We start from the raw sequence: 24,576 nt of genomic DNA on the forward strand, positions 1-24,576 counted from the left end.
TTTCCAAACGGCAGAATTCATATCCAACTAAAATTAATTAAATTTCCTCTAAATGTAACCAATTGAATTCCACTTAGAATTTGATTTCAAACGTACCCAAATTTTATTCCTCGTAGTCGCAGAACCTTTCCTTTTCTTCTTATTTTTTATTTCTTTATTTGACGAAAAAAATATGTGAATGAAAAAGTTTTTATTATTTTTATATTAAAACAAAATAATATTATACATAGAAAGAAAAGGAGCAATAAAGTAACGAATATTTTAACTTATATTAAGCAACACAATAAATAGATCAAATATGACCTGAAGCACGATCATAACTAATTCATAAGAGAAAAAAATTTGGAGTCAGCCATCTCGTAGTCTAAGATATTGTATTCGAGTATCAAAGATAAGTTTACAACCATTCTGTGGTCCTTTTTATTTAAAATTAAAAGGGTCGATTTTGGGAGTGGGCTGTGCATCAGTAGGTACGAAGATCCACATCCACTGACTTTTCTTATATCATAATTCTGTTCATATGATTCATTTATAAGAAAATAAAATTTATAACTTCTCCTTTAAAGGCAACGAGGTAAATTATGCCACCCACCAAACCCAGTTAACATACATACTATTTCACAAGCTATCGTTTATCTAGGGGTTCATTACACTAACTAGTTCGGCAATCGAGAAAGGAGTCGGCGAGATGGAGGCGACGAAGAAGAAGAAGACGAGCAAAGGAGAAAGCATCGCCAGATCCACGATATGGCTCGTCGCGATCCTCGCCACTCTCGCTCCGGTCTCTTCCATCGATGACAAATGCGCCGCCTGCAATGCGGTGGCGGTGAGTCGCTTCCCTTTTCTTCCTTCTCGCGTCAGATCTCATGGTGTGCAGATTTGATTCAAAGGCGAAGGTGATGCCACGATCGATATCTGTTGCTTCTGCGGTTAGATCAATGGATGAAGAGTTGTTGGTAAGAGACCTGATAACTCCCGCAGAAAATTGGGGTTATCGGGCTTTTTACTTATTTACGATCTCATTGCCACCTTGGCGGATAAGAGGCCAGATAGAATGCTCTCACGAAATCTCTCTTTCTATTATCTTTGAAGCCGTCGGGTTTGATATCTTTAAATGAACCTTTTATCTGGTTGCTGTGATTGTTCTGCAATAGATTTATATAGCTTGGCCTTTATCATGGATCGATCTTTTGTCATCTTAGTTGGTGAATGATGTATCCATGAGTATCTATGATATAAACAAAGTTCCTTCCTTGTAGACGCTGCTGGGATCTGATTGCTTTGCTGAATGATTTGCAGGCTGAACTAGAACTTGGACTTTCTAGTGTAAGTTTCTTCTTATGCTCACCCCTTCATATGATCAAGTTTTACCAATTTATTTTATGGATATGCATTGCGCTTGTACGTACTCAATCTTATGTATGTCATCACATCATATGTTGGTTAACTCTTTGATTTTACAAAATGATCTTGCGCTTTAGTTTGCAATATCCATTTGATTTCACCTTGATTAAAGTTTGACAGAAGCAACAACGTTTTCTTATGTACTGTAGCTATATTTTTCTAGTGGGTAGCAGCTGTCAAAATTCTAATGCAAATAAATGAGAAGCAATATTTAAGCAACTAATAATGATGGTTGAAGGGAAAAGGAACAAATTGACTATATAATGACCAAGGAGCTATTTCTTTCCAAAGATATTGTTCTTACAACTAGGCATGCCGGCAAAAACTTGTTCCTTTCCCAAATGGAAGGGTTTTTACAATGTAGTAATAATGTTCATTTAGTTATATATTCATTCGAGAAATAAATCTAGTCTTTTTAGTTAGAGGTTCAAAGCTGATGTTAGGTAGCTTTGGAGTAAGAGGGTGGACTTTAGTGACCTCTCTCCTGCTATTAGTTGCTGCAGTCCCATTCTACTGGAGTTGGATGAGGATGACTTTGTAAGTCTGTTCCCATTAATTGTTCTGTTGGGGCTTGATCAGCAGGGGAAATTCTGAGTAAAAAGTGACTACTGGCCAACTGTTATCTTGGCGTTCCGGTCTTTCAGATAACCTGTCATTAAAAGTTTAGGCTTTAGTAAGTTGGATCTGGAAAGGCTAAGGAACCTATTTAGTCAATGTATCTAAAGATGAGTGGTTTTGTTTTTCCCTCTTCATATAATGCCGGCCATAAATCTTTCTACTTTTTATACTTTTCATAAAATTTGTGTATTTTATTATTATGAAAGAATGATTTGGTCTTTTTATTCTGCATGATCGGTATGCTATTCTCCATGCTTCTGGTGCAACCGATAGTTGTCAATGGTTCGTGCTATACTTAATATTGTGGTTGATTGGGATAGCGCATACGATGAAATACATTAGTGAATATAAGGAACTTGATAACATGTGGAAGGATTATTGATGGTGCTGATTTATTTGTGCGCTCCAACTATTATAGAAACATGTCCAACCAATAAATTACTTAATTGGCAAGTGAGCATCATCATTCCTTTGTTTTTTTGTTTGATTCATATAATCTTTTAATCAAATAATTTGGTTCACCTTGGTTTCTCCATAGAATAGCTTTATGCAAATTAGTTCATATAATGTAACCCAAGCAGATCAAATCAACAAAAGGGTGCCTATTTAGTTTTGTTCTGTGCTTCTTATAATAATTCAGATTCAATTTTGTCCTTTGGATGCTCTCCTTTCAAGACTTTAGTTACATTTTCAATGTTTGTTCATCGGAATTTCTCTGGTATACATTTACTATGTAATAACTTGTTTTCTATATTCAATATAGGAGAAACCAAGAAACCACTTAGACATGCGCCACCGTTTGGATTCCAAAGGTCAACGCAAGGGCAAAGTCATCGATTATAGGTATAATTGCCTTTTCTTTTAGAACATTACAGTCTGAACCAAAGTTCTAAGTATCGAGATCGGGATCAACTGTTCATAAAAACGATATGTATTGGCTGTATCGACGGTATTGATTGTCAATATTGGTCTGTATTTAAAAAAAAAGTTTTAGAAAAAATAATTATGAATTATAAATTATATATATATATATATATATATATATATATATGAAGTCTAAAATAAATTATTTTCTCGATCTCTATCTCTCCCTTTCTACCACTTACCTACACACGCTCTCCCTCTCTCTCTCTCACACACACAAATAATTTTTTTTCTTTATTGTCTTTCTCACTAGCCCTCTCTCCTATCTCCTCCTCATCTCTAATCTCACTCTTATCTTTAAAAAAGAAACCGATGCTCTCTCCTTCAAAACCCTCCCCGTCTTTGACTCCCCCTCTCCCTTGCACTCTCACTCTGTCTCTCCCACCCACTCCCACTCTCTTCTAAATTGATGCTTCTCCGATGTAGTTTTGATGTCCATCAATGTTCGGCGAATTCTTTCAACGTAGATCAGGCCCGTCGACCTCTGGCAAATTTAGATATTCAATATTTTCTTTTATTCTCTCTCTCCTCTCTTTCTCCATTTCTTTCTTACTATATTCTCTCTCTTTCTCTCTTTCTCTCTTTTGATTTCAGTTCATTTCGGTCGAAACGGCTGAAACATACCCGATCTAGATTGGGCATCGGTCATATCGGCCGATACCCTGTCGAAACCAGTCAATCGACTAGTTTTGGGGTGGGACCAGAATTAGTCGAAACTAGGAACTTTGATTTGAACTGTTGCAATACAAGAATCATATGATTTAAACTTTTTCAACTTGTAGCTGATATCTTAGTGGCTCTAGCCTCTATGTAACTCCTGTGTGCTTGTGTCTTTCATACTAATTCTTACTTTTCTTGTACAACTAAACTACTTTCTATTTGAGCTCGACTACTTACCTATTGGAAAATATGATGATTTGTTATTGCAAACTGAGCCAATTGCTTGTGTAACTAGTACTACAGTTTTTTACCTTCTTGGAGAAGACAGTGATTTATTATGCAAACCAAGCTACTTCTTGTGCTCACTCTAGACTAAATTTAAAGGAAATTTTTGTATAAGGCTAAATAACTTGAAGCCCCTTTTCTTTTGGCACATTGTGTAAGAACACACACACACACACACACACACACACACACACATATATATATATATATATATATATATTTGGTTTCATCCTTTATTTTGATATAATGTCTAGCTTTCTCTGTATATATTTTTTCAGAGTTAGTGAGCTAAGAGTTGTTGAACTCCTTGATGGGCTTTGTGAAAAGATGCAGGATTATACTCTGCAGAAGGTAGATCTACTTTTATCCAGAATAATTTGTCTTATCATATCTGTACCAGCTATGCCATCTTATTATCGTACCTAATTTGAATGTGATGCAGTAACCATATTTTTCTTATTTTCTTTGATTTACAGATCTTGATATGAAATTCAATGTAACCTGATGTAGTAAATTAGTGCTCACTGCTCAAGCTTGCAATTGCATATATTTTCAGCGTTTGATTTCTGTACTTTTTGCAGTTGGAATCAGGCAAACAAGCATGGATCAAAGTTGGAGACTGGGACAGTCTTGAAATTGGTAAGAGTTTTAGAATCTTGGGCTATTCTTTCACCTTAGAAAAGAAAATTCTGTGCAATCCTTTGCAAATCTCCAAGAGGGAAATATTTCACAGGATTTTTAGAAAGCCATACAAAGTGACTATCATGTATCCACTCCTTAATGGTCTATGTTTGAAGTGAACTGTCATGATTCTCAGCTTGATTACTGTTACCTAAAGCAACATGTTTCTTTTGGAGTAAACTTCCTATAAATAGTTCATGAAGGTCTTCATTTCATTTTGCAGACAAGCAAGAAGCACGTGCATACTCAAAAGATTTGTCCACCTTCTGTGGCAGGTAAGATTTGGTTCTTTTTGATGAATAGTTCCCGTTTTATGTTGTTGATTATGTATATCATGTTGTTGGGGCTATCTGTTCCAAAGTCCAAACATATATTCTGAAGAGTTTTTTTTTTTCATGTCTTTTTGCTACAATGTAGTTTTCTTGCATCCTGTTGTGTGGCGTCTTTTTCATTTGAGTTTGTATTTAGGAAAATTGATGCAGTTTTATCTGAAATAGTCACTGTATCTGCATCTGTCAAATTTGGTATATTGTTTCAGGTTTTTTTTATAATTAATATGGAATATTCATATCAATAAGTAATTTGGATTAGTATGTTTTGCAATCTGTAATTGCTGCAGAAGCTTTACTTTTGAGAGGGTTTAATATGGTTCATTCATTAATGCAGGTTATTGGAGGAAACAGAGGATGAGGTGACTCAGATTCTACTTTCATGACTTACTCTGTGGTTCTTATTCTTATTTTTCCATACATGAAGATGATCGTTATTTCGAGACATAGAATATTTCATGAATCATGATTAACAATGTGAAAGAATGTGATGACATTTTTTTGGTGTTAAATCATAGTAGGGTTCTAAATGCTCCGTAAATTGCATTCCAGTGCCTCAGTCATTGCAAAACAATTTTAACCCTCTCTATTGTCATTTTCAGCTTGCTGAATGGATTAAACGAGGGTCTGTACAAGCAGGACGTGTGAGCAAGGCTCTTTGTGAAGATCTTAGCAAGCATTGCCATTTTTCAAGGTTCTGATTCTTAACACTTACCCATCTACTAGTAAACCTCAAAATTAGGGGGATAAGGACTTACTGTTATTGTAAATTCTATTTGAGCTGCATCAGATAGAAGAAAAAACACAAAACTTTCAGGATTAGTAAAATTTAGTCTTTTTTTTTTAATTTATAAGTTGCCCAAGGGACTATGAATTTAATGTTGCCCCATATATACTACTCGAAGATTACAATGCGTCCCTTTGTGGAAAGGCACTAAATTGAGAGGCAGATGTCTCAATGATGTCATATAACCAAAAAGTGTTTCTTAGACAAGTGAGCTTAAGATGTATGATGTTCTGTCATATATTTTTTGGGTTTGAAGGACTGTTCTAAAGTTCTAGCATATCTTGACAATTCTTTTTGTTCATCCGAGGATAAAGTTACTCAAGAGGCTTCTTTTCTCTATACTTGCAGAGGTTCCTTCGAGATGGATGATGGGGAATTATGAAGGCAAAGCTGCATGAGCACTAGAATTATCAATGGAGCATAGAAAAATTTGGAAGTTGTCTACTGACCTGACCGATCAAGGTCTTCCAATTTATTCTTCAGTTAATTGAAAGACGTTCTGTTCCAGTGCACTCACATTTTTTCACACCAGGAATTAATTACTGTCTACTTTTTATAAACTGATTGATGTAGTTTGTCTTTAAAACCAAGTTTTGGAAAATCTAAGTACCATTTGACTTCTGGATAAGAATATGTTTATTCTAGTATAAGCCTCTTATACCGTATATTAAGTAAATAACAACTTACTTATAACTATAATAATACAGTAATACATATTTTTTTTCTCATCTCTTTTTCATATAATATTTTTATTTTGAGTAATTATTATTGTATTTTTGTAAATATATTATTTTAATCAACTGTCATTTTTAATCTCTCTCTTTCCTCTTCCTTTTCTTTCTCCTCTTTATCCATTTATTATATGTATAGCATTAAAACTATTGTTTATAACTCTATATGTCACATTCCAAGCCTTTTAGCCTGTTTACGAGTAGGAATAGAATGATAAAATTTAGAAGAAAAATAAGTTCACTGCATGATGTATTTCGGTAGCTTGTTATGTGGACCCCTCTACATCTCTTTTCTCTCCAGAGTTGTGCACACCCTCACCTTCTCGTAGAGAACCTCGAGCCGCGCACCCCCATCCCACTTGTTAATATTTCAGTTTGGAGCTCGGTGCAGGATCTCGTCGCCTCTTAACCGTCACCAGACCGACGACCTTTGTGGTCGGGAAGCTTGTCGGAGTGTTGGGCTTCGGCTTGGTCCCGTTCCTTGGAGTGCGGCAAACCGCCCCTATGCAATCGATGTATGCAAATGCCTTGGCTTCACAAGTTAGCTAGTTTGGCCTACTGTGACAACGTTGGAGTTCCCCAACTGTTGGTTGGAACTGTAACATCTTACTCTAATTAAAAAAGAAGAAAAAGAAAAATCTTAGTAGGGGCTTCTGATGCTTGAATCAGATTGAAATTAGAATGAATCGAATAAATGAGTTGATTTCATAAATAGGTGATGCATGTTGCAATGTAACATACTAAACATGTCATTAGTCTCATTAGAGGGTAACACGAAATCATCGTTCCAATATGAAGTTGAGTTGAATTAAGTATTAACCAGGTCGAATTTTATCTGGTTGCCACGTGGAAATCGAGTCCACGTCATCAATTCGGGCTCGCGCTATTGCCGTTGCCAATCTCCTATTCCTCTGGGCCCACGCCATGACATTCTAAAATGGCTCAAAAATCTTTTCGCCGTCCTCTCCTCTCGTCGTTCTCCGTCTTTCACCAACGTACGTGAACAAGAGGTGAGCATTTGGTGGATCAGGTGATAATGGAAGGGGGAGAAGAAGGTGGTGGTCGAGGTGCTGGTAATACGAGAGAGCTCGACCAGACGCCGACGTGGGCGGTCGCCTCCGTTTGCGCCGTCATCATTCTCATCTCCATATTGCTCGAGAAAGGCCTTCATCGCATCGGAAAGGTAACACTTTGAATCCATCTCATCTATCGTTTCCTCTCTGGGTCCGTTTGTTATTGGGTTTCCTGATTTTGGTTTCGACTTTCGAGAATGAAATGATTCATTGGGACCATCTAAGTTTGTTATGCTTTCTCGTAATCTCCTTTTGTTGTCTGAGAAAATATTCCTTTTTCCCTCCTAATTTTGGGTTTGGAAATAGGAAATTTATATCTAGCATCACGCGTAATGTGTTTATGGCATACATTTTATTTTTATATTGTAGCTTTTCATTTTCTGCTTAGAGTTGTATATTTTATTTACTTAAACTATTCTAATAGCAACTAATGAAATGGCATGGATTAAAAGGTGAAACATAAAATCTAATAAAAACGCTTTCTTTGTGTATTCATGTAATGTGCTCGGCCACTCCAAATTTAAGAGCATTGATGTAATTCCCTTGCAAGGGTTTGAGGGGATATACATGCAAATATCAAATTTAGAGAAGATGTACAAGCAAAAGTATTTTAGTAAGACAATATAGGGTTTAAAGTAGACAGGTTGTAAAACATAATTCACTCAAAATAGTGTTGTTGAATATAACTTTTTTCTTATTATTATAGATGTTTATTGGTAATTTATGTTTTGTTGCTTTTGATCTTTATGTTGGTGGTCTTCTAGACTTCTAGTGCTTTTCTTCTATATTAGATTATTAGCTGTTGAAGTTGAATGAAAAAGGAAACTGATAGTAAGACCACTGTCTCCTTCCTGTTTCTAGTCGGTTGATTTACTTGAATTCTCTCCCTCTGCCATCCTACTTTGGTTTTCTTAAATTTGGGTTGTCCTCAATCATAATTTTCCTTTTGCATTACATGTACTAAAGTACTAGTCATGCATACTAACTACGTCCTGTCCTTTTGGAAGTTCTTCTGCTACTTGGCATGCCACATCTTCGCATTTTGCATCTCTAATTAGTGTAGTTGCAAAATCATTTTGCTGATAAGATGGAACTTGCTGCAGATATTCACCCAGAAACGCAAGAGGGCTATGTTTGAAGCTCTTGAAAAGGTTAAAGCTGGTAAGAACCAAGAATGCAGGTGTTGCGATGAACTTGAACTTTCCATGTTATGAAATTATAATGCTTTCTCTTTGCTTCCTTTAAAGCCCTATTCCGTTTATGCATAGGTCTTTCTTATAAGAGTTGTATATCTATTTGGTCTTGCCATTTTAGGAGTTATATTAAGCGCTGTGTATTTATCTTTATCTATTCTTTTGGTGCTTTGTCCAGAGTTGATGGTTCTTGGTTTTATTTCGTTGTTACTGACATTTGGTCAGAACTACATCTCGAAAATCTGCATACCCGTGGAAGCTGCAGATACTATGTTGCCCTGCCGCCTTAAGCGTGAGACAGCAGAAGCAGACAGTGATAAAAATCACCACAGGAGGCTTTTGTGGAATATGGTGATGGAATTAAGTTCGCATCATAGAGCTTTAACTGAGGCTTCATCCTCTAGATGTCCTGAAGTAAGTGATTCGTAAAATGTTGTCTATATTTGAACTTTTGCTTTTCATAATTTTTGGGAAACTAAGAAAACTAGTTTCTTGTCTTCTATGATTGGTGAGAAAATGTCATAGACAAAGACACTACACTGTTTGAATTATAACAGTTTGATCTTTGAAAATAAGATGGTGGATGCAATATAGAAAAATGTCATTGCATGCTATAGTCAAGGTTGTGGAGGCCATCATGCATGCACGGTTCTGTGGAATTGATTAATTTGGATGCATCTCCGAAGTAAATATTCTATCATAGAGCTCAATGTTCTTGTCTTTGCAGCCTGACATTTGAAAAGAAAAACTGCACTTTAATATGTCACCATTTTGTCATTGAATCATCATTACCTGAGATGGCTGTAAACATGATGCCCAGTCATTTTGATATACTAACATAATTGCATGTTCTCCCACCATTTGTTGTTGATAGGGACAACTTGCAGTAAAATTTCAAGCAACAAAGATTACCAGACTTCTGAAGTTCGTTGATGCGAAAACATTTTAGTGTTCTGTTTTCTAGTTATATTGGACTTATCACTCATCTCTTAGCTAGTGCTTCGTGAAGAATCTTATAAGTTATAACACAATGTGCCTTTAGATATTATAAATATTCTTCTCACCTGGTTGTTTTCTACTGTAACAGGGAAAAGTATCACTCATTTCTCTAAATGGACTGCATCAGTTGCACATCTTCATATTTTTTTTGGCAGTCTTTCATGTAATATATAGTGCTGTTACGATGGCATTGGGAAGAGCAAAGGTGGGCATGGATTTGGAATAATGTGAATCTCATTTTCTTGTCCTTGGAGGACATGATATAAGCCTCTATATTTTCTTTCCTTTTCTCCATCAATTATTAATGCAGTATAACTTTATATTAAACACAACGTTCCCTGTAGATCCGCGGATGGAAGGAATGGGAAAGGGAGACATCATCTCTAGATTATGAATTCTCCACTGGTATTGATCTTGACAAATCAATTATTGCTAACTTTGCTTTCTTGAGTTGTACCTTTTCAAGTAGAATTCATCACCACAAGGTGGAAACCAGAGTCTATTACCTTGGTTTATTGTTTAATAGCTAAATTATGGCTTTATTGGCTTAGCCATTTGGCATACAGTTTAACAAAGGCTCTGACTTAAGAGGGTATGGCTTAATTCTCTGAGAACTTTTGTTTCTTGCTACTTATTACTAGGATTTTCACTTGCTGTCAATGAGACTGACTCCTCTACTTTCGCTAGCTAACAGTTTCCCTGCTCTTTGTTGTGGATACTGTATACTATACGTAAAAATCCAATGAGCATTAAGCTATTATTGTCTATGGCAGTGAATCTTTCAAGTATTAGATAGACTGTATCTTTCTCATTGCTCATACGATCCTTTATCCTCAATTGTCATTTTAGAGCTTATGACTACCGCCAAAAAGCACTTCGCAAACTATAGTCCAAGTTACCATGTTAGCTGAGTGGTTAGGATTAAAAATTCACTTACTCACCATGTTATAGGGCTAAGAATTTGCCCATTCACCATGTTGCTTGTGTGTAGTTAGTTCTACCTTTGTCTTTTTATGTTTTTGTTTTCTAGCTTGGAGCTTCTAGCATCCTCAGTATTACTTCACCATCTTTTGGCTCACCAGTTTTTTGTTGTGTTTACCTTGCAGATCCTTCAAGATTCAGATTTACTCACGAGACATCGTTTGTTAGACAACATACAGGATTTTGGAATAGGATCCCACTCTCGTTTTATGCCGTAAGATAGTTGCTAACTCAGATGCTTTAGAATAGAAGAACATATGCATTGCTTTTAGTTACTACTGTCTAAGCTACTTAAATCATCAATATGACCACCTTTACTCATGAGACATTGTTTGTTAGACAACACATGATTCTAGAATAGGATCTTATTGAGTTTAAAAGTCCATCTTCACTTTATTCATTGACCTAATGACTGGCTTATATAGCCTACAAGCATATGAGGGCTTATTTTCAGATAGACCCCTATAAAACCAATAATCTCAACTCTCCCTCTCAAGATGGGCGACAAATATCCACTAAGCCCATCTTGTCACATTCTCTCGTTAGGTCCAATGAATTGAGCCCTTTCATCAGACAGTCTGCAGCTTGATCTTTAGTTGAGACATGGTCTAGTACTAGGAGTCCATTGTTCAACTTCTCTTTGATGAAGAACCGATCAATTTCAATATGCTTGGTTCTGTTATGCTGCACTGGGTTGTTGGCGATGCTTATGGCTGACTTGTTGTCACACCACAACTTCATTCTTGCCCTTTGATCCAACCTCAATTCCAATAATATACCTTTTAGCCACATCAACTCTACGACTCCTAAAGCCATGGCTCTGTACTATGCTTCTGCTATTGATCTTGCCACCACGGACTGCTTCTTGCTCTTCCAAGAGACCAAGTTGCCTCCTACAAAAATGCAATACCTTGAGGTGGATCTCTTATCATCGGCACAGCTAACCCAATCAAAGTCACAGTAGCCTTCAATGCTCACATGACTATTCTTCTTGAAAATCAGTCCCTTTTCAGGAGCACTCTTTAGATACCTCAGGATTTGATACACTGCGTCCATATGACCTTTCCATGGGTTATGCATGTAGCGACTCACTACACTTACCGCAAATGAGATATCAGGACGAGTGTGACTCAAATAGATCAACCTGCCTACTAGTCTTTGATATCTCTCGCGATCAATTGGTTCTCCGGCCTCTGCACTAAGTTTGAATTTTTGGTCGATCAGTGTAACTGCAAGTTTACACCCCAACATTTCTGTTTCAGTAAGAAGATCAAGTGTGTACTTCCTTTGGGAGAGAACAATCCCCTCCGCTCCTCGAGCTATCTCGATCCCAAGGAAGTATTGAAGCATACCAAGATCCTTTACCTCGAACTCTTTGCCTAGTCTCACCTTGAGTTGGGCAATCTCCCTCTCATCGTCCCTTGTGACGATCATATCATCCACATAGACTGCAAGTATAGTAATGTGACCCCTGTTTCTTTGAAAGAATATGGTGTGATCGGCATTGATCTGTTGGTACCCCATACCTATCATAGCTCTCTTGAATCTGTCAAACCAAAGCTCGTGAAGACTGCTTTAGCCCATAGAGGGACTTTTTCAACCTGCAGACCTTGCCCACCGTTCTGTTTGTGCCACATTCTGGTGGTATATCCATATACACCTCTTCCATTAGGTCCCCATGAAGAAACACATTCTTTATATCCAGTTGGTGTAGTTGCCACCTACCATTCACTGCTAATGAGATCAATGTCCGAACGGTGCTCATCTTTGCTGCAGGTACAAAGGTCTCATCATAGTTGATGCCATAGGTCTGACTGTACCCTTTTGCCACCAAGCGTGCCTTGTAGCACTCAACCTGCCCATCTGAATTTTGCTTCACAGTGAATACCCACTTGCATCCAACTGTCTTTTTTCTAGATGGTAGTGACACCAACTCCCATGTGCAGTTTTTGTTAAGAGCCCTTAGTTCCTCATGCATGACTGTCTTCCACTTTGGGTCTCCTTTTGCTACGTGCCAACACTTGAGAATAGAGACAATGTCCAATGATGTAATAAATGCTCCGTATGTGGATGAGAGGTTAGAATAATGTCCAAAATGATCAGGAGGGTTTCCCGCATTGCTGCGAGAGGTCCTCCTTAATTTCACGGGAAGAGAAGAGAGAGGAATCATATCACCTAAGTCTGTGATGGATAGTGCAGGTGTCTCAGGAGTTGGAGGAGACCGGGACGAAGGACTTGGCACGAGCAGTACTGTAGGCATAGGCTCATTCACTTTTCTCCTTCTCTCGTACACTCTCAACTCCCCCTGGGCCTGATTCTCTCCTCCTTCTCCTGCCATCTCTACTTCCAACTCATCCTCACCCACTTCTTTTCTCACAATAGGACCTGATATCATCTCTAATTGAATCGGCCTTTCTCCTTCATTTCTCTCCCCCTCTCGCCCAATTTCTCCATTATGTGGCGAGTCACCAAAGGGTGAGGCTACTCTCGAGGGATAGTACACCTCAAACTTACGAAAAGTCACATCTATACTCACAAATAATCGCCTCTCCTGGGCTCTAACACGCATACCCTTTTTGAGTGGCAAAGTAGCCTACAACACTTGACTGCCTTAGGATCCAACTTTCCTACTGTTGGTTTGTTATCTCTCACAAAGCATACACAACCAAACACTTCCAAGGGGAGAACTCCATTATCACCCTTCAACATTTCACATGGGGAATTCCAATCTAATATCCTCGAGGGCATCCTGTTGATCAACTAAGTAGCTGTTAAGACTGCTAGCCCCCACAGGTAGTTTGGGACATTCATTGAGATCATCAGGCACGGAGCTACCTTTAATAGGTGTCTATTCTTCCGTTCTGCTACCCTATTCTGTGCTGGTGTATATGGGCAAGTAGTCGGATGTTGTATCCCTTGTGTAGATAAGTACTCCTCAAATGCCCTGTTGGTATACTCTATTCCATTGTTGGATCTCAGTACCTTAACCACTGCACTATGTTAGATTTGTACTGCCTTATGAAAGTCTTTGAAACATGCAAGTATATTGTTCTTGTTCTTCATCAAATATAGCCAAGAAACTCGAGAAAAGCAATCAATGAAGGTCACAAAATATCTATAACCATTGATTGTATTTGTCAGACAAGGCCCCCATACATCAGAGTGAATAAGATTAAACACCTCAGAACTCCTATTCCCAGAGCTATGATAAGAGCTTATGGTATGTTTTCCTAACTCACACGCATCACAAACTACCTTTTCTTTATTTGCCCTTTTATACAATGAAGGGTACAACAGACTCAAAACAGAAAATGAAATATGACCCATACGCCGATGATGCTGAAGAAACATCTCCCATAGTCATCCCAGAACCTCCTACTCTAGCCCCCTCTACCACAAATGTCAATGTTGAATCCAAACCTCCTCTGTCCATGTACCACAATCCTCTATGCCACGTGCCAGTCCCAAGTCTCCGGCCCGTCTCCTTCTCCGTGAAGTTCACCTTAGGAATATCAATGGAAATAACATAATTTAGTTGGAGGATAATAGCACTGATAGACAAAAGATTTACTAGAAATGAGGGAGCATGCAATACATTGGACAATGTTACTAAATTGGTACATTTAATAATACCCTTACCAACCACTGGCTGGGTTGTACCATCTAGGGTCTAAATGCTCTCTAGAGAGGTCAAGTGAGTGTAAGAGGTGAACTCACTAGAGGCCCCTGTCACATGTTTAGATGCACCAAAATCTATGATCCAATCTAGTAATCTCGTGGGAGGTATAGAGGCAAGAGTATGTGCAATACCTGTGGCAGAATGAGCAAAGGTAGCAAGGTTAACCCTAGGGTCAGATGTAGATGTCTCCTCTCTTTCTCCATCTCTTGCCATTCTTTGCTTCCTCTTGTGCATCTTGAGCAACTCACGCTACTCCTCAGTGAAGCCTGTCTCCTCCTCAACATGTAGGTCTACCATCAGATGTGCTTGGTAGCCCCCATCTTTGCCTCCTCTACGACCACGACCACGACCTCCAGGCAGCCCTCTCCAACCTCTCTCTCTCCCTTGGTGGCTTCAGACATGCCTTGCTCAGGTGTCCCACTTCTCCGCAGTTGTAGCATTTACGGGTCTCCACCTGTGCACCTGTCATGCCTGAGCTCACGATAGCTAATGGTGATCGAGCACCTGGAAGTTCACCTGGCTCAGAGTGCAACCTCATGCGACTCTCCTCCTGTATCATCGCAGAGATGGCCTCATCTAGTGAAGGGATCTTTGTCTGGGCTAGAAGGACTTATCTCCTTTGATCAAAGGTCGGATTCAGATGAGCCAAGAACTGCATAGTCCTCATTTTTGCATTGAACTCCCTGCTCTTGCATTCCGGATCACTACAGCTCGACACAAGTGAGAAATGATCAAGATCTTGCCACTGCTGCTCCAGTTCCATTGAGTACTCCTGAATAGATCTATCACCCTGCACCACCGCCTCTATGTCTCGCTGGATCTAGAACACCCTTATGTGGTTTTCAACCCCAGCATAGATCCTCTTCAGCTTCGCCTAGATAACCACTATTTGTCGAATGCCATCCACTAATGAAGCAATCTTTGGAACCATTGAGTTCAACAACCAAGTATAAAGCAAGGCATGTGTGGTCCTCCACTCATCTGCCTCAGCACTGTCACTTGCTGGCTCAATCTTGACTCCTGTCAAGTATTCATCTAGTCTCTTCCCTACTAGGGCAGCCTTGATCCAACATGACTAACTCAAGTATGTAGTTGGTCCATCAAGTTTCAGATCGACTGGAGAAAGATTTAGCCTCATAGGATGAGGATGTGTCAGTATCGACCCCTCGCCTTGCCGACCTAACACCAGAAGCAAGGTCTTGAGTTCAGTCTCACTCAACTTCTTCATAATATCTTCCATCGATCAATCTCAAGGATCCAAATCTAGATCACACAGATCATGCACAATACCAACTTCTTGTAATGACTGGGTACAAGAATAGTTCTCCAAATCAAGACCATTTCCGGAGTCCAGCTTCATCCCATTCTTTCCATCGTCCTCCTCCGTTGCTACTTTATCCTTCTTCTTAGACGTCAGAGAGAAAGCTCATTCAAACATACAAGGACAAACTAGTGCTTTCATGGTCGCAATTTGATTTTTATAGGGTGAGAAAGCTATTTCCTCTTCTTAATTTTTTTATAGGGTAAGAAAGCTTCATCCTTTTTTTTTTTGCTTTGCTACCTTCTTCTCAGCCTCCATCTCTTTACTCTTCTCGGCCTTTGCGTGCTTCGTCCTTCTTCCGCTTCTCCTTGGTGGCATCGGCGTCCGCCTTGGCCTTGGCTGCAGAGACCAAAGAAAAGTGATCTTGCTCACCGGAAGAAGATCAGCGGTCGTCGGGCTGGAACCCCCGACGACGATGCCGAAAGGATCCGTAGCCGTCGGGAAGCGTGTATGACCGACAGGAGCGGAGACGGCCCGTCGTCGCCAGGAAACCTCTCTCCTATGCACCGGAGATTGACGTCGATGGGGTTTGGAGTCCGACAGATGTTTTTGCTCGTGGCTGACCCACCCGGTGCTTTGATACCATATTGAGTTTAAAAGTCCATCTTCACTTTATTCATTGACCTAATGACCGGCTTATATAGCCTACAAGCATATGAGGGCATATTTTCAGATAGGCCCCTATAAAATCAATAATCTCAACAGATCTGTAGATTATTTAGGTCAAATTCTCTTCTTCTATATTGCTTAATTGGTTTATATAGTGGTACACATCTTTCAAATAGCCCCTTGGCGTATTACATAATTGCATTAATCTTACTCTCAACACTCTCCCTCAAGATAGGCGAAAGATATTAACCAAGCCCATCTCGTCACATAATCTAGAAAGGCCTAATAAGTAAGACCCTTGGTGAGGCAATCCGCCACTTGATATTCAGTCAGAACATGACTTAGCTTCAGTAGTCCTCTATCCAGCTTCTCCTTGCTAAAAAATCTATCAATCTCAATGTGCTTGGTTCTACCATGCTGCATTGGGTTGTTGGCAATGCTAATGGCTGACTTGTTATCACACAAGAGCCTCATGTGAGTACCTCGGTCTATCTTCAACTCCACCAGGAGAGCCTTTAACCAAAACAATTTAGAGGCTCCCAACACCATTGCTCTATACTTGGCTTTGGCTGTAGGCCGTGCTACTACTAATTGCCCGAGGTGGACCTTCTATCATCGGTGCAGCATGCCTAATCAGAATCACTATAAGCTTCAATGCCTAAGTGACCATTGTTTCTGAACAACTTTTTTTTCTGGAAAACCCTTCAAATATCTTAGGATGTGGTAAATTGCATCCATGTGGCTCGAATTAGTACTTATCTTAGGGGCTTACAGGACTTAATTGAATTTATCTTAGTGACTTATGTGACTTCATTGAACTTGCCTTAGTATTTACATGACTCGATCCATCGAGCCTAATGTTCTCATGATGCAATCTGATCTAATCCGATTTGCATCAAACTCTCAACAATTGCATTAATCTAACTCTCAACAGGATCCCACTCTCGTTTTATGCCCTAAGACAGTTGCCAACTCAGATGCTTCAGAATAAAAGAATATATGCACTGCTTTTAGATACTACTGTCTAAGCTACCTAAATCATCAGTATGGCCACCTTTACTAATGTTGATTAAATCCACTATAATCACACCATATGGTTCACACTTCGAAAGTCACTTCAATGTAAATATACTCTCTTCTTGTAAACTTTGCGTCTTTTAACTAATCAATAGAGATACTTTTATTGTACTTGAATTAATGTCTGAAAAGTGTTGTCCATCGGATTCATATGCACTTCTTTTGCACTGAAATGTATTTTCTTTTCAGATGGGATGTGATGAAGTTATAACTGTTGTGTTTTACACTTTTATTTGAAGTCAATGCTTACACCAATCATGCTTATTTTGTTGTTCAGATTCTATTTTACTTCTTTTGGAAGCCTTAAGATTATGGATTTGATGAATTTTAATTTCATCTCTTGCAGGTTAGTTTCTTCAGGCAATTTTTCAGATCTGTTCGTAAGGCTGATTACTTGGCTCTGCGTCACGGTTTCATCACTGTGAGTATTGTCAACTTAGAAACAAAACTTTGAAATGGCGAGTGAGGTAAATTATGTTGATTGTCTTGTTCTTGTAGGTCCATTTAGCTCCTGGTAGTAAATTTGATTTTCAAAAATACATAAAAAGGTCACTTGAGGATGACTTCAAGATCATTGTGGGAATCAGGTAGATGAAATTCTCTTCATTTCTTGTTAACTTAGATGTTATTATTAACTAACAAAAAATTTAGCCTTGAAGATACGAAGAGGCTATTCTATTTATTCCTTTATCTTCCATTCTGTGGCCTTCAGCTACAATAATAAGTAAAGTGGTTGATGTATCATACAACTTTAGATGCAAATTCTATGTGCAGCTAAATTCTATGATGCAAAATTTATTCTAATTGAGTATTGTGTTTTTAAATTGACAAGAAATACAAATAGATCATTTCTCTAGACTGGTTCCATGTTTTAATTTTACTCTTACTGTGGGACTTGGATTATGTTACTTCTTCTTAATGCATTAAGTTCCAAGAGAATTATTCTTTTCTATGTTTGAAGCTAAGCATTTGTCCGGTAGGTGTAATGATACAGAAAAATACAGTACCTTCTCTTCTGTTTCCTGTTGAGCTATGCTTATACAATATTAAGACACTTCTTGTTTATTTGACTGTTCTCTTACTTTCAACAGAATAAATCTTCTGATAACATGTCATTTTGCTCAATCAAAGTTCTGTTTACAGTTTCCTTTTCCTATTATACCCTGATCTTTATTTGATATTGATTTGTCACTCAACATTTGCTTGTTCTGTTTTGCTTGGCAGTCCTATTTTATGGGCTTCTGCTGTAATTTTTTTGCTTCTCAATGTTAAGGGTGAGACCTACTTAGACAACAATTCTCAAAATGAAATAGGACCAGAAGCTCTACTGTTTCTCATTAACAACTATTGTCCTTTCAGGATGGCAGACATTGTTCTGGATATCAGTTATGCCCCTGATTGTAAGGATCCCTCAGTAGTTAGGCGCTTATCGCTTTTTTCTTTTTCTTTTTCCCCTCAATCTGTTTCTTATTCTCTGGTTGTCTATGCAGATAATCTTGGCAGTTGGGACAAAGCTGCAGGCTATCATCTCGACGATGGCCCTTGAAATCAAGGAAAGACATGCAGTTATTCAAGGAATTCCTCTTGTCCAACTCAGTGACAATCACTTCTGGTTCGAACGTCCTCAGTTTGTTCTGTTTCTGATTCATTTCACATTATTTCAGGTATTTTTTTTCCTCTTTATTACGGACTAAGTGGAAAGATAAGCTGCTCATCTTGCTGTCTCAGTTCATCTTAACTCTATCTCTTGTTTGCCAGAAGACTTTCAGTATACTACTAATAAATACAATGGTCTTTACAATGTCTAGGTAAGTTAGAGACATGCACATTTGTTGGTTCTTTGTTGGAACTTTATTTAAATGTGTAGATTTAAAAAAAGGGACTTGTTTTGTAGGAATTATATCTTCTGCTTATGATTTATGAATCATTAGGACTAGCTGCAATTTTTATTTCTAGATGTACAAAATAAAGGATATTGCCTTATTTCCCTCGAAATAAAGGATCCCACGGCCCCTACTGAATGTGGCCATCTAATGTGATAGGTATAAAAGACCAAAAGAGTAAATCTAGCACCTATTGCTGCTTTTCCACCCCTCCCACATTAATGTGTCAGTATGATTGAGGTGATAGGAAGCAGTGCTTCAAGATCAATTTCCTACATGCCTATGTAAAGGGAGAGAAGGGCATAAGGAAATTTTAACAGAAAAAAAAAGAGAACAGATTGAGTCAACTTCTGAGAATCAGCATCTTACTTATTAGTAAAATTATCCCTTCGAATAATGCATCTTTTTCACATTCGCAGCAAAGCAACCTCTTCAAATTTAGCCTCCTCAATTACAGTATCAGATGCTGTACAGTAGGAAAGAGCTGGAGGATAGTAGGTTGAAGTACAAAAGGATATACGGCAGTCATGTCAAACTTCCAAAATGGAAGCTTTACAATTGAAAGCATTGGCCCTAGCTTGACCTTGATAATGAAGCAGGAATTTAACTAGAATTTCTAACAAAGATGAAGCTGGAACTTCAGTTTAACTGAAGGTCCCTTGCTTGGATTTTCAATATTTAGCTACAATCAGCTGTCTCAATCTTAGTTGTGTTTAGTAGCTAAATTAATGGCTAAATTAAGTTCAAAATTGGTCATCCTTTCTATTTAGCAGCTAAATTAAAGAAATCTCATTGACAGTATTAACTATTTGGCTAATCCTGAAACCTCTAATATTATACTGCATTCTTTTCATCACGATACTAGGTCATCTGACTATCATCGAATGGCAAAAACTGTATACCATGATGATGTCGCAGAGTAGAGACATCAATGCAGCACGAGCAAGGCAGTAGTGTAAAATAAATGGGTATATCAACACATTTCGACACCGCAGGTTCAAATTATATCTTCATGGAACAAGTTATAGATATCCAATAGGAAGTGAAATATCATGTGTAGAAGATTTTTTTTATTCTTATGATTAGTTTCCAGGAGGCAGTTTTCTGGAATTCCCAAACTTTCTTCAAACCTTTTAGGCAGCTTTATGAGACAAGCCTTATGTTCCACAAAAGAAACGGGTTAGTCCAGCATGGCCTAGAGCTAATGGAAATACCCTTTCAGATGTTCACTATTCAGTTTGAGCTTACCTGATTAAGTATTTGGAATAGATTAGGGTCAAAATAACCCATCAAGATGCATCATTCTATTCTAGAACTCGAGCCTTGGCTGGTTCATTTACTGTTTTTATTTCTTTTATATTTTGTCCAACTATTTTTCAAACTAGATGAATTTTCATTGAAAGTGACAGACAATTTACAGTTATTTCGTCTGGCATTGGCAAGCTGTGCCTAGATAGAAATTGGGTTTTCAAGCTTGATATATTCTCAACTAAATGAGGAAAATGATGAAATTCGTAAAGTGGTTTATTACATCTGTAAAACATAGATGAGATTTTGCTTAGTTGTAATTTAGTATTTCTATGTTCTCCAGAAATCACTCTGGCATATTCCTTGTTTGACAAGCATACAAAATTGCCTAAAAAGATGCCTTGTAAAGGGTTGTGTGGAGCACTTTTACATAAATTTTATTTTAAGAAGCATTTTTTATACATTTTATGATAATTTTCTCTGTACATTTCAAGAGTTGTTTCAAGATCATTTGTGCTTATATTTTTGCAGAATGCGTTTCAGATAATATACTTTGTCTGGATATGGGTAATTTTGTTCTCCTTTCATGCTTGTTTCTCTGTTAGATGCATTATTTTTTTGTATCGTGATCATAATATTCATATTCTCCCTCAAATTTTCCTTCAACAGTATGAGTTTGGATTGAAGTCATGCTTTCACGAGAATCTTCAGCTTATTATTGTGAGAGTCTGTCTTGGGTAAGTGTTAAATATTCCTGATTACATATTAAATAAATGAACATACATTTCCTTACTACATATTAAATAAACTTACCCATTGATATTTTTGCAACGAAGATAGAAGTTCTTAATACAGGATAGTGGGCCTCAGTATGTGTCATTGCTCAGATATAATGGTGTATATGGAAATGCTAGTGATTTATTATCTAAAATAGATCACATATTTTGAGACAATCATGGGGGGTATTCTATTTTTTATTTTTATTTTTGTGTCCTATTTGATGGGAAATATGCACCAAGAAGTCTTAATAAAGTTCTTTCTTAGATTCTAGGGAAATTTATTAAAAACATCCTACCTTTTGCTTTTACTATCGTTTGCACTCTACCATATTAATATGTATCATCCGACCTCTACAATTTTGCATAAAATGCCTCAAAAACAATTTGTCCTTAGTGTTGTTCAGCTACCAAATTAATAAGTTAAGATAAACATAGATGCTAAATGACCCCAGTATCTTTGACTAAATGTTTTTTTACCAAATGAATGAGTTTAGATAAATATAGATGTAAAATGATCTTAAAATCTTTGACTAAATTTTTTTAGGTACTGTAAGGAAATGAAAAATTAGATTCTAAAGTCAAATGAGGGGTATTTTATTTTCAAAAGTAATGAAATATTCTTTATTATGTTGGTTACTGCTAGAGTAAAATTAACCCGGAGCGTTTTTGAGGCATTAAAAGAAAAATGCAAAGGTTGAATTATAAAATCCCATGCAGTAAGATGTAAACGATAAAAAAACAAAAGGCCAGGCACTTTTAATAATTTTTCCTAGGTTCTATTAGAAATCATCACTAGAACTTCTGCTGCATGTTCATAAGGGTTCTGTTTTTATTTGGTAGTATTCATTAAATTTATTTAGTTACATGTTCTAAATCCCAAGAAAGTGGATTGGTTCTCATCTCGAGTTTCTACATGTTGACTTTTGGGCTTCATTTTTCTGCAAACTTACGCCTGTTCTTATTGGACTTTGTGCAGCGTGGGAGTTCAATTTTTGTGCAGCTATATCACACTTCCTCTTTATGCACTTGTATCTCAGGTACTTATTTGTTGTCAATAATCCTTGGGCCTCAGGTGAGCCTATAAATTAGTCAAATGTTGCATCTTGACACTGCCACTAGCATGCTGCTCAATGCCGAAACCTAGTAGATATTCATGAAGTCATATGTTCTTTCTAATAGGACTCTGTAGTTGGCTAGAAACAGGCCTAAGATTCAGGAAAAAGCCACTCATTTCTCATCTTCATCTCCTAGGATTCTTGAAGGCTCTTCTGCTGCATTTCAATTGTTACTCCTCAGGTTCCATCTTTTTTATATCAAAATTCTTCTTATAGCTCTGAGCCTCTGATATCTCTTCAGGCACATGCTTTAGTATGTACCTAAAGGCCTTGTTCCCTGTGAATGCTAGCCCAGTCAACTTTTTCTTAATTAACTATTGATGAGACTAGATTAGTAAGAGTGTAAAATACTCCAGATGCATTTCAGGGAACATATATAGCATTATGTCCATAATAAACTTCAACTGAGTTGCATGCGTGATGAGAAAGGTGTTTGTAACTCATAGAAACTTTATATTATTATATCTGAACATTTCCATGACCAGAATTTCTAGAATTGTAATGTGGAATATTGTGCCTTTTCCTGATTCAGATGGGCTCACATATGAAGAGATCAATCTTTGATGAGCAAACGTCCAAAGCTATCAAGAAATGGCACCAGGCTGTGAAGAAAAAGAACCCGAAGGGTTCAGTAAATTCTCCATCATCCAGGTCCCCAGCTACAAGTCCAAAAGAAAGTCCAAATAAGTCTCCTGTTCACCAGCTCAATCGCTTCAAATCTATCGGGCACTCAGGCATAGCGCCATCACCTTCAAGGAGGAGGCATCACTCAGACCAAGACATACCAGATACTGACTCTGAAGTAGCATCAATCCCCATTAATCAGACTGACCTGTTAACTGGATCAATTGAACTCCAGCAGCATGTATCAGACCACAATAAGGAAGACCAGTTCACACTTATAAAGCTTTCAGATCCATGACAGTGCACTTAGGTAATAGAGAAAGATGACACTTTCTCGGCCATCATATGTACATTTTGTTCTTGTCATCCATGAAGTCTGGTGCTTAGAGAGAATTGAATTAACTCCAAAAGATCGTTCTGTAATTAATCTTTTCTTCTTTTTAATACAGCATTAAAGATTTAAAGGATATGAATCCAGAAAATGTCCTCATAAGACCAGATTACATTTAAGAAAAGAAACAAACAAAGCAGCGAACAAGTTGATCATTTGCAGGAATCATCAGAAACCTGACTCGTTCAAGGAAGAAATTCATGAATGTTGAAGGTAAAGTATTCCGAACCCAGCCATGGGATTGTTGATCTTGTTGCAATGACAGAAACAGCTTGAAAGTTGCACCCTAATTTGTCAATCGGGTTCTGTTTAATGTATCTAGAGTTCAGGTAACTAAAGGTTCATTTTGCATCTATCATATCTTGGTCATCATCAGCTGATTTGTCCTAATATCTTGATTCATATTCCTTTTCTTCTGTTTATTAATATCCAAAAGAAACTCCGCTTTGAGACTTGGAATTCTGAAGAGTTTCAAATAAAGTTCTTATATATCCTAACCATTGGATTTTGCAAATAAGCTCAAAGATATGCTACACAAGTGTATTTCAGGTATTCAGCCCTTGTTGTTTGAAGAATTAAAGGAAATGGACTAGATGCTTACTCAGAATTAGCCAATGAAGAATGCTATGAGTAGAAATGTTTCTTAAAAATGAATTTATCAGCAGTCACTTTTGCTTGAGATACATAGTTCATATGATGCCTATGTAAACACTGCACAGAAAGGTAGTTGGAAACACTCCTATTCAATTAGTTAACTCAGCTAAGATTTTGTTATAAACTCAGATGTCTATAAAACTTGATGCACAGATATTTTAAACTCGCCATGTCAAGTGACAGGTTTTTATAATTTAATTGCTGATATAGCTTTTAATTCTATTAGCATTACTCTGTTCATTTCAGAAAGCCTTAATAGATAAACGATACATGGTGTATTGTTTTTTTTTGTTCCCACAATTTTATTTTCAAAGGTGGGATAAAAGGGGGAGAGAGAGTATTTTAGTTAAAAAGATAAAATATCCTAAGCATATAACTAGTCTCATGAATGGTATCTCAACGGCCTTGTTTGCTTTGAGTTTAGGGAGTCTTCTGAACTTGTATAGAACTCCTAAACCGCTTTAGTAACTAAACGTCTTTTTATCTTTTTTATATCTAATCAAGTTTATATTTTAAAAATTTAAGACTAAA

The 24,576-nt window shown here is 37.5% G+C and overlaps 2 protein-coding genes across 5 annotated transcripts; both read left to right on the forward strand.

Annotated features, from left to right (window-relative positions):
• The first annotated feature begins 590 nt into the window (after positions 1 to 590).
• Positions 591 to 6,319, forward strand: LOC140780335 (uncharacterized). Of its 2 annotated transcripts, none has more exons than XM_073125795.1 (9): positions 591 to 826; positions 1,260 to 1,326; positions 2,786 to 2,865; positions 4,170 to 4,242; positions 4,473 to 4,530; positions 4,796 to 4,847; positions 5,239 to 5,263; positions 5,504 to 5,595; positions 6,037 to 6,319. In XM_073125795.1, exons 1-9 carry the CDS (start codon positions 795 to 797, stop codon positions 6,068 to 6,070), a joined length of 513 nt encoding a protein of 170 aa, XP_072981896.1. In that variant the 5' UTR covers positions 591 to 794; the 3' UTR covers positions 6,071 to 6,319. The 2 variants fall into 2 exon arrangements, with proteins under 2 accessions (XP_072981896.1, XP_072981895.1); XM_073125794.1 differs by having other exon boundaries at positions 594 to 826; positions 1,300 to 1,326.
• Positions 6,320 to 7,414: 1,095 nt separating this feature from the next.
• On the forward strand, positions 7,415 to 23,942 carry LOC140795868 (MLO-like protein 9). 3 transcript variants are annotated; one of them, XM_073148642.1, is made up of 16 exons: positions 7,415 to 7,602; positions 8,596 to 8,653; positions 8,864 to 9,099; positions 9,773 to 9,889; positions 10,029 to 10,089; positions 10,791 to 10,879; positions 17,698 to 17,772; positions 17,850 to 17,938; positions 18,576 to 18,625; positions 18,711 to 18,751; positions 18,842 to 19,015; positions 21,014 to 21,049; positions 21,152 to 21,219; positions 22,238 to 22,298; positions 22,909 to 23,310; positions 23,450 to 23,942. In XM_073148642.1, the coding sequence occupies exons 1-15, from the start codon at positions 7,456 to 7,458 to the stop codon at positions 23,296 to 23,298; spliced, it is 1,692 nt and encodes a 563-aa protein (XP_073004743.1). In that variant the 5' UTR covers positions 7,415 to 7,455; the 3' UTR covers positions 23,299 to 23,310; positions 23,450 to 23,942. The 3 variants fall into 3 exon arrangements, with proteins under 3 accessions (XP_073004743.1, XP_073004733.1, XP_073004751.1); XM_073148632.1 differs by lacking the exon at positions 23,450 to 23,942 and having other exon boundaries at positions 22,909 to 23,401; XM_073148650.1 differs by lacking the exons at positions 7,415 to 7,602; positions 23,450 to 23,942 and having other exon boundaries at positions 8,600 to 8,653; positions 8,911 to 9,099; positions 22,909 to 23,401.
• The last annotated feature ends 634 nt before the right edge of the window (positions 23,943 to 24,576 follow it).

This window comes from Typha latifolia, chromosome 1 (assembly GCF_019914945.1).
Source record: "Typha latifolia isolate L0001 chromosome 1, TyphaL0001v2, whole genome shotgun sequence".
Lineage (NCBI taxonomy): Eukaryota > Viridiplantae > Streptophyta > Magnoliopsida > Poales > Typhaceae > Typha > Typha latifolia.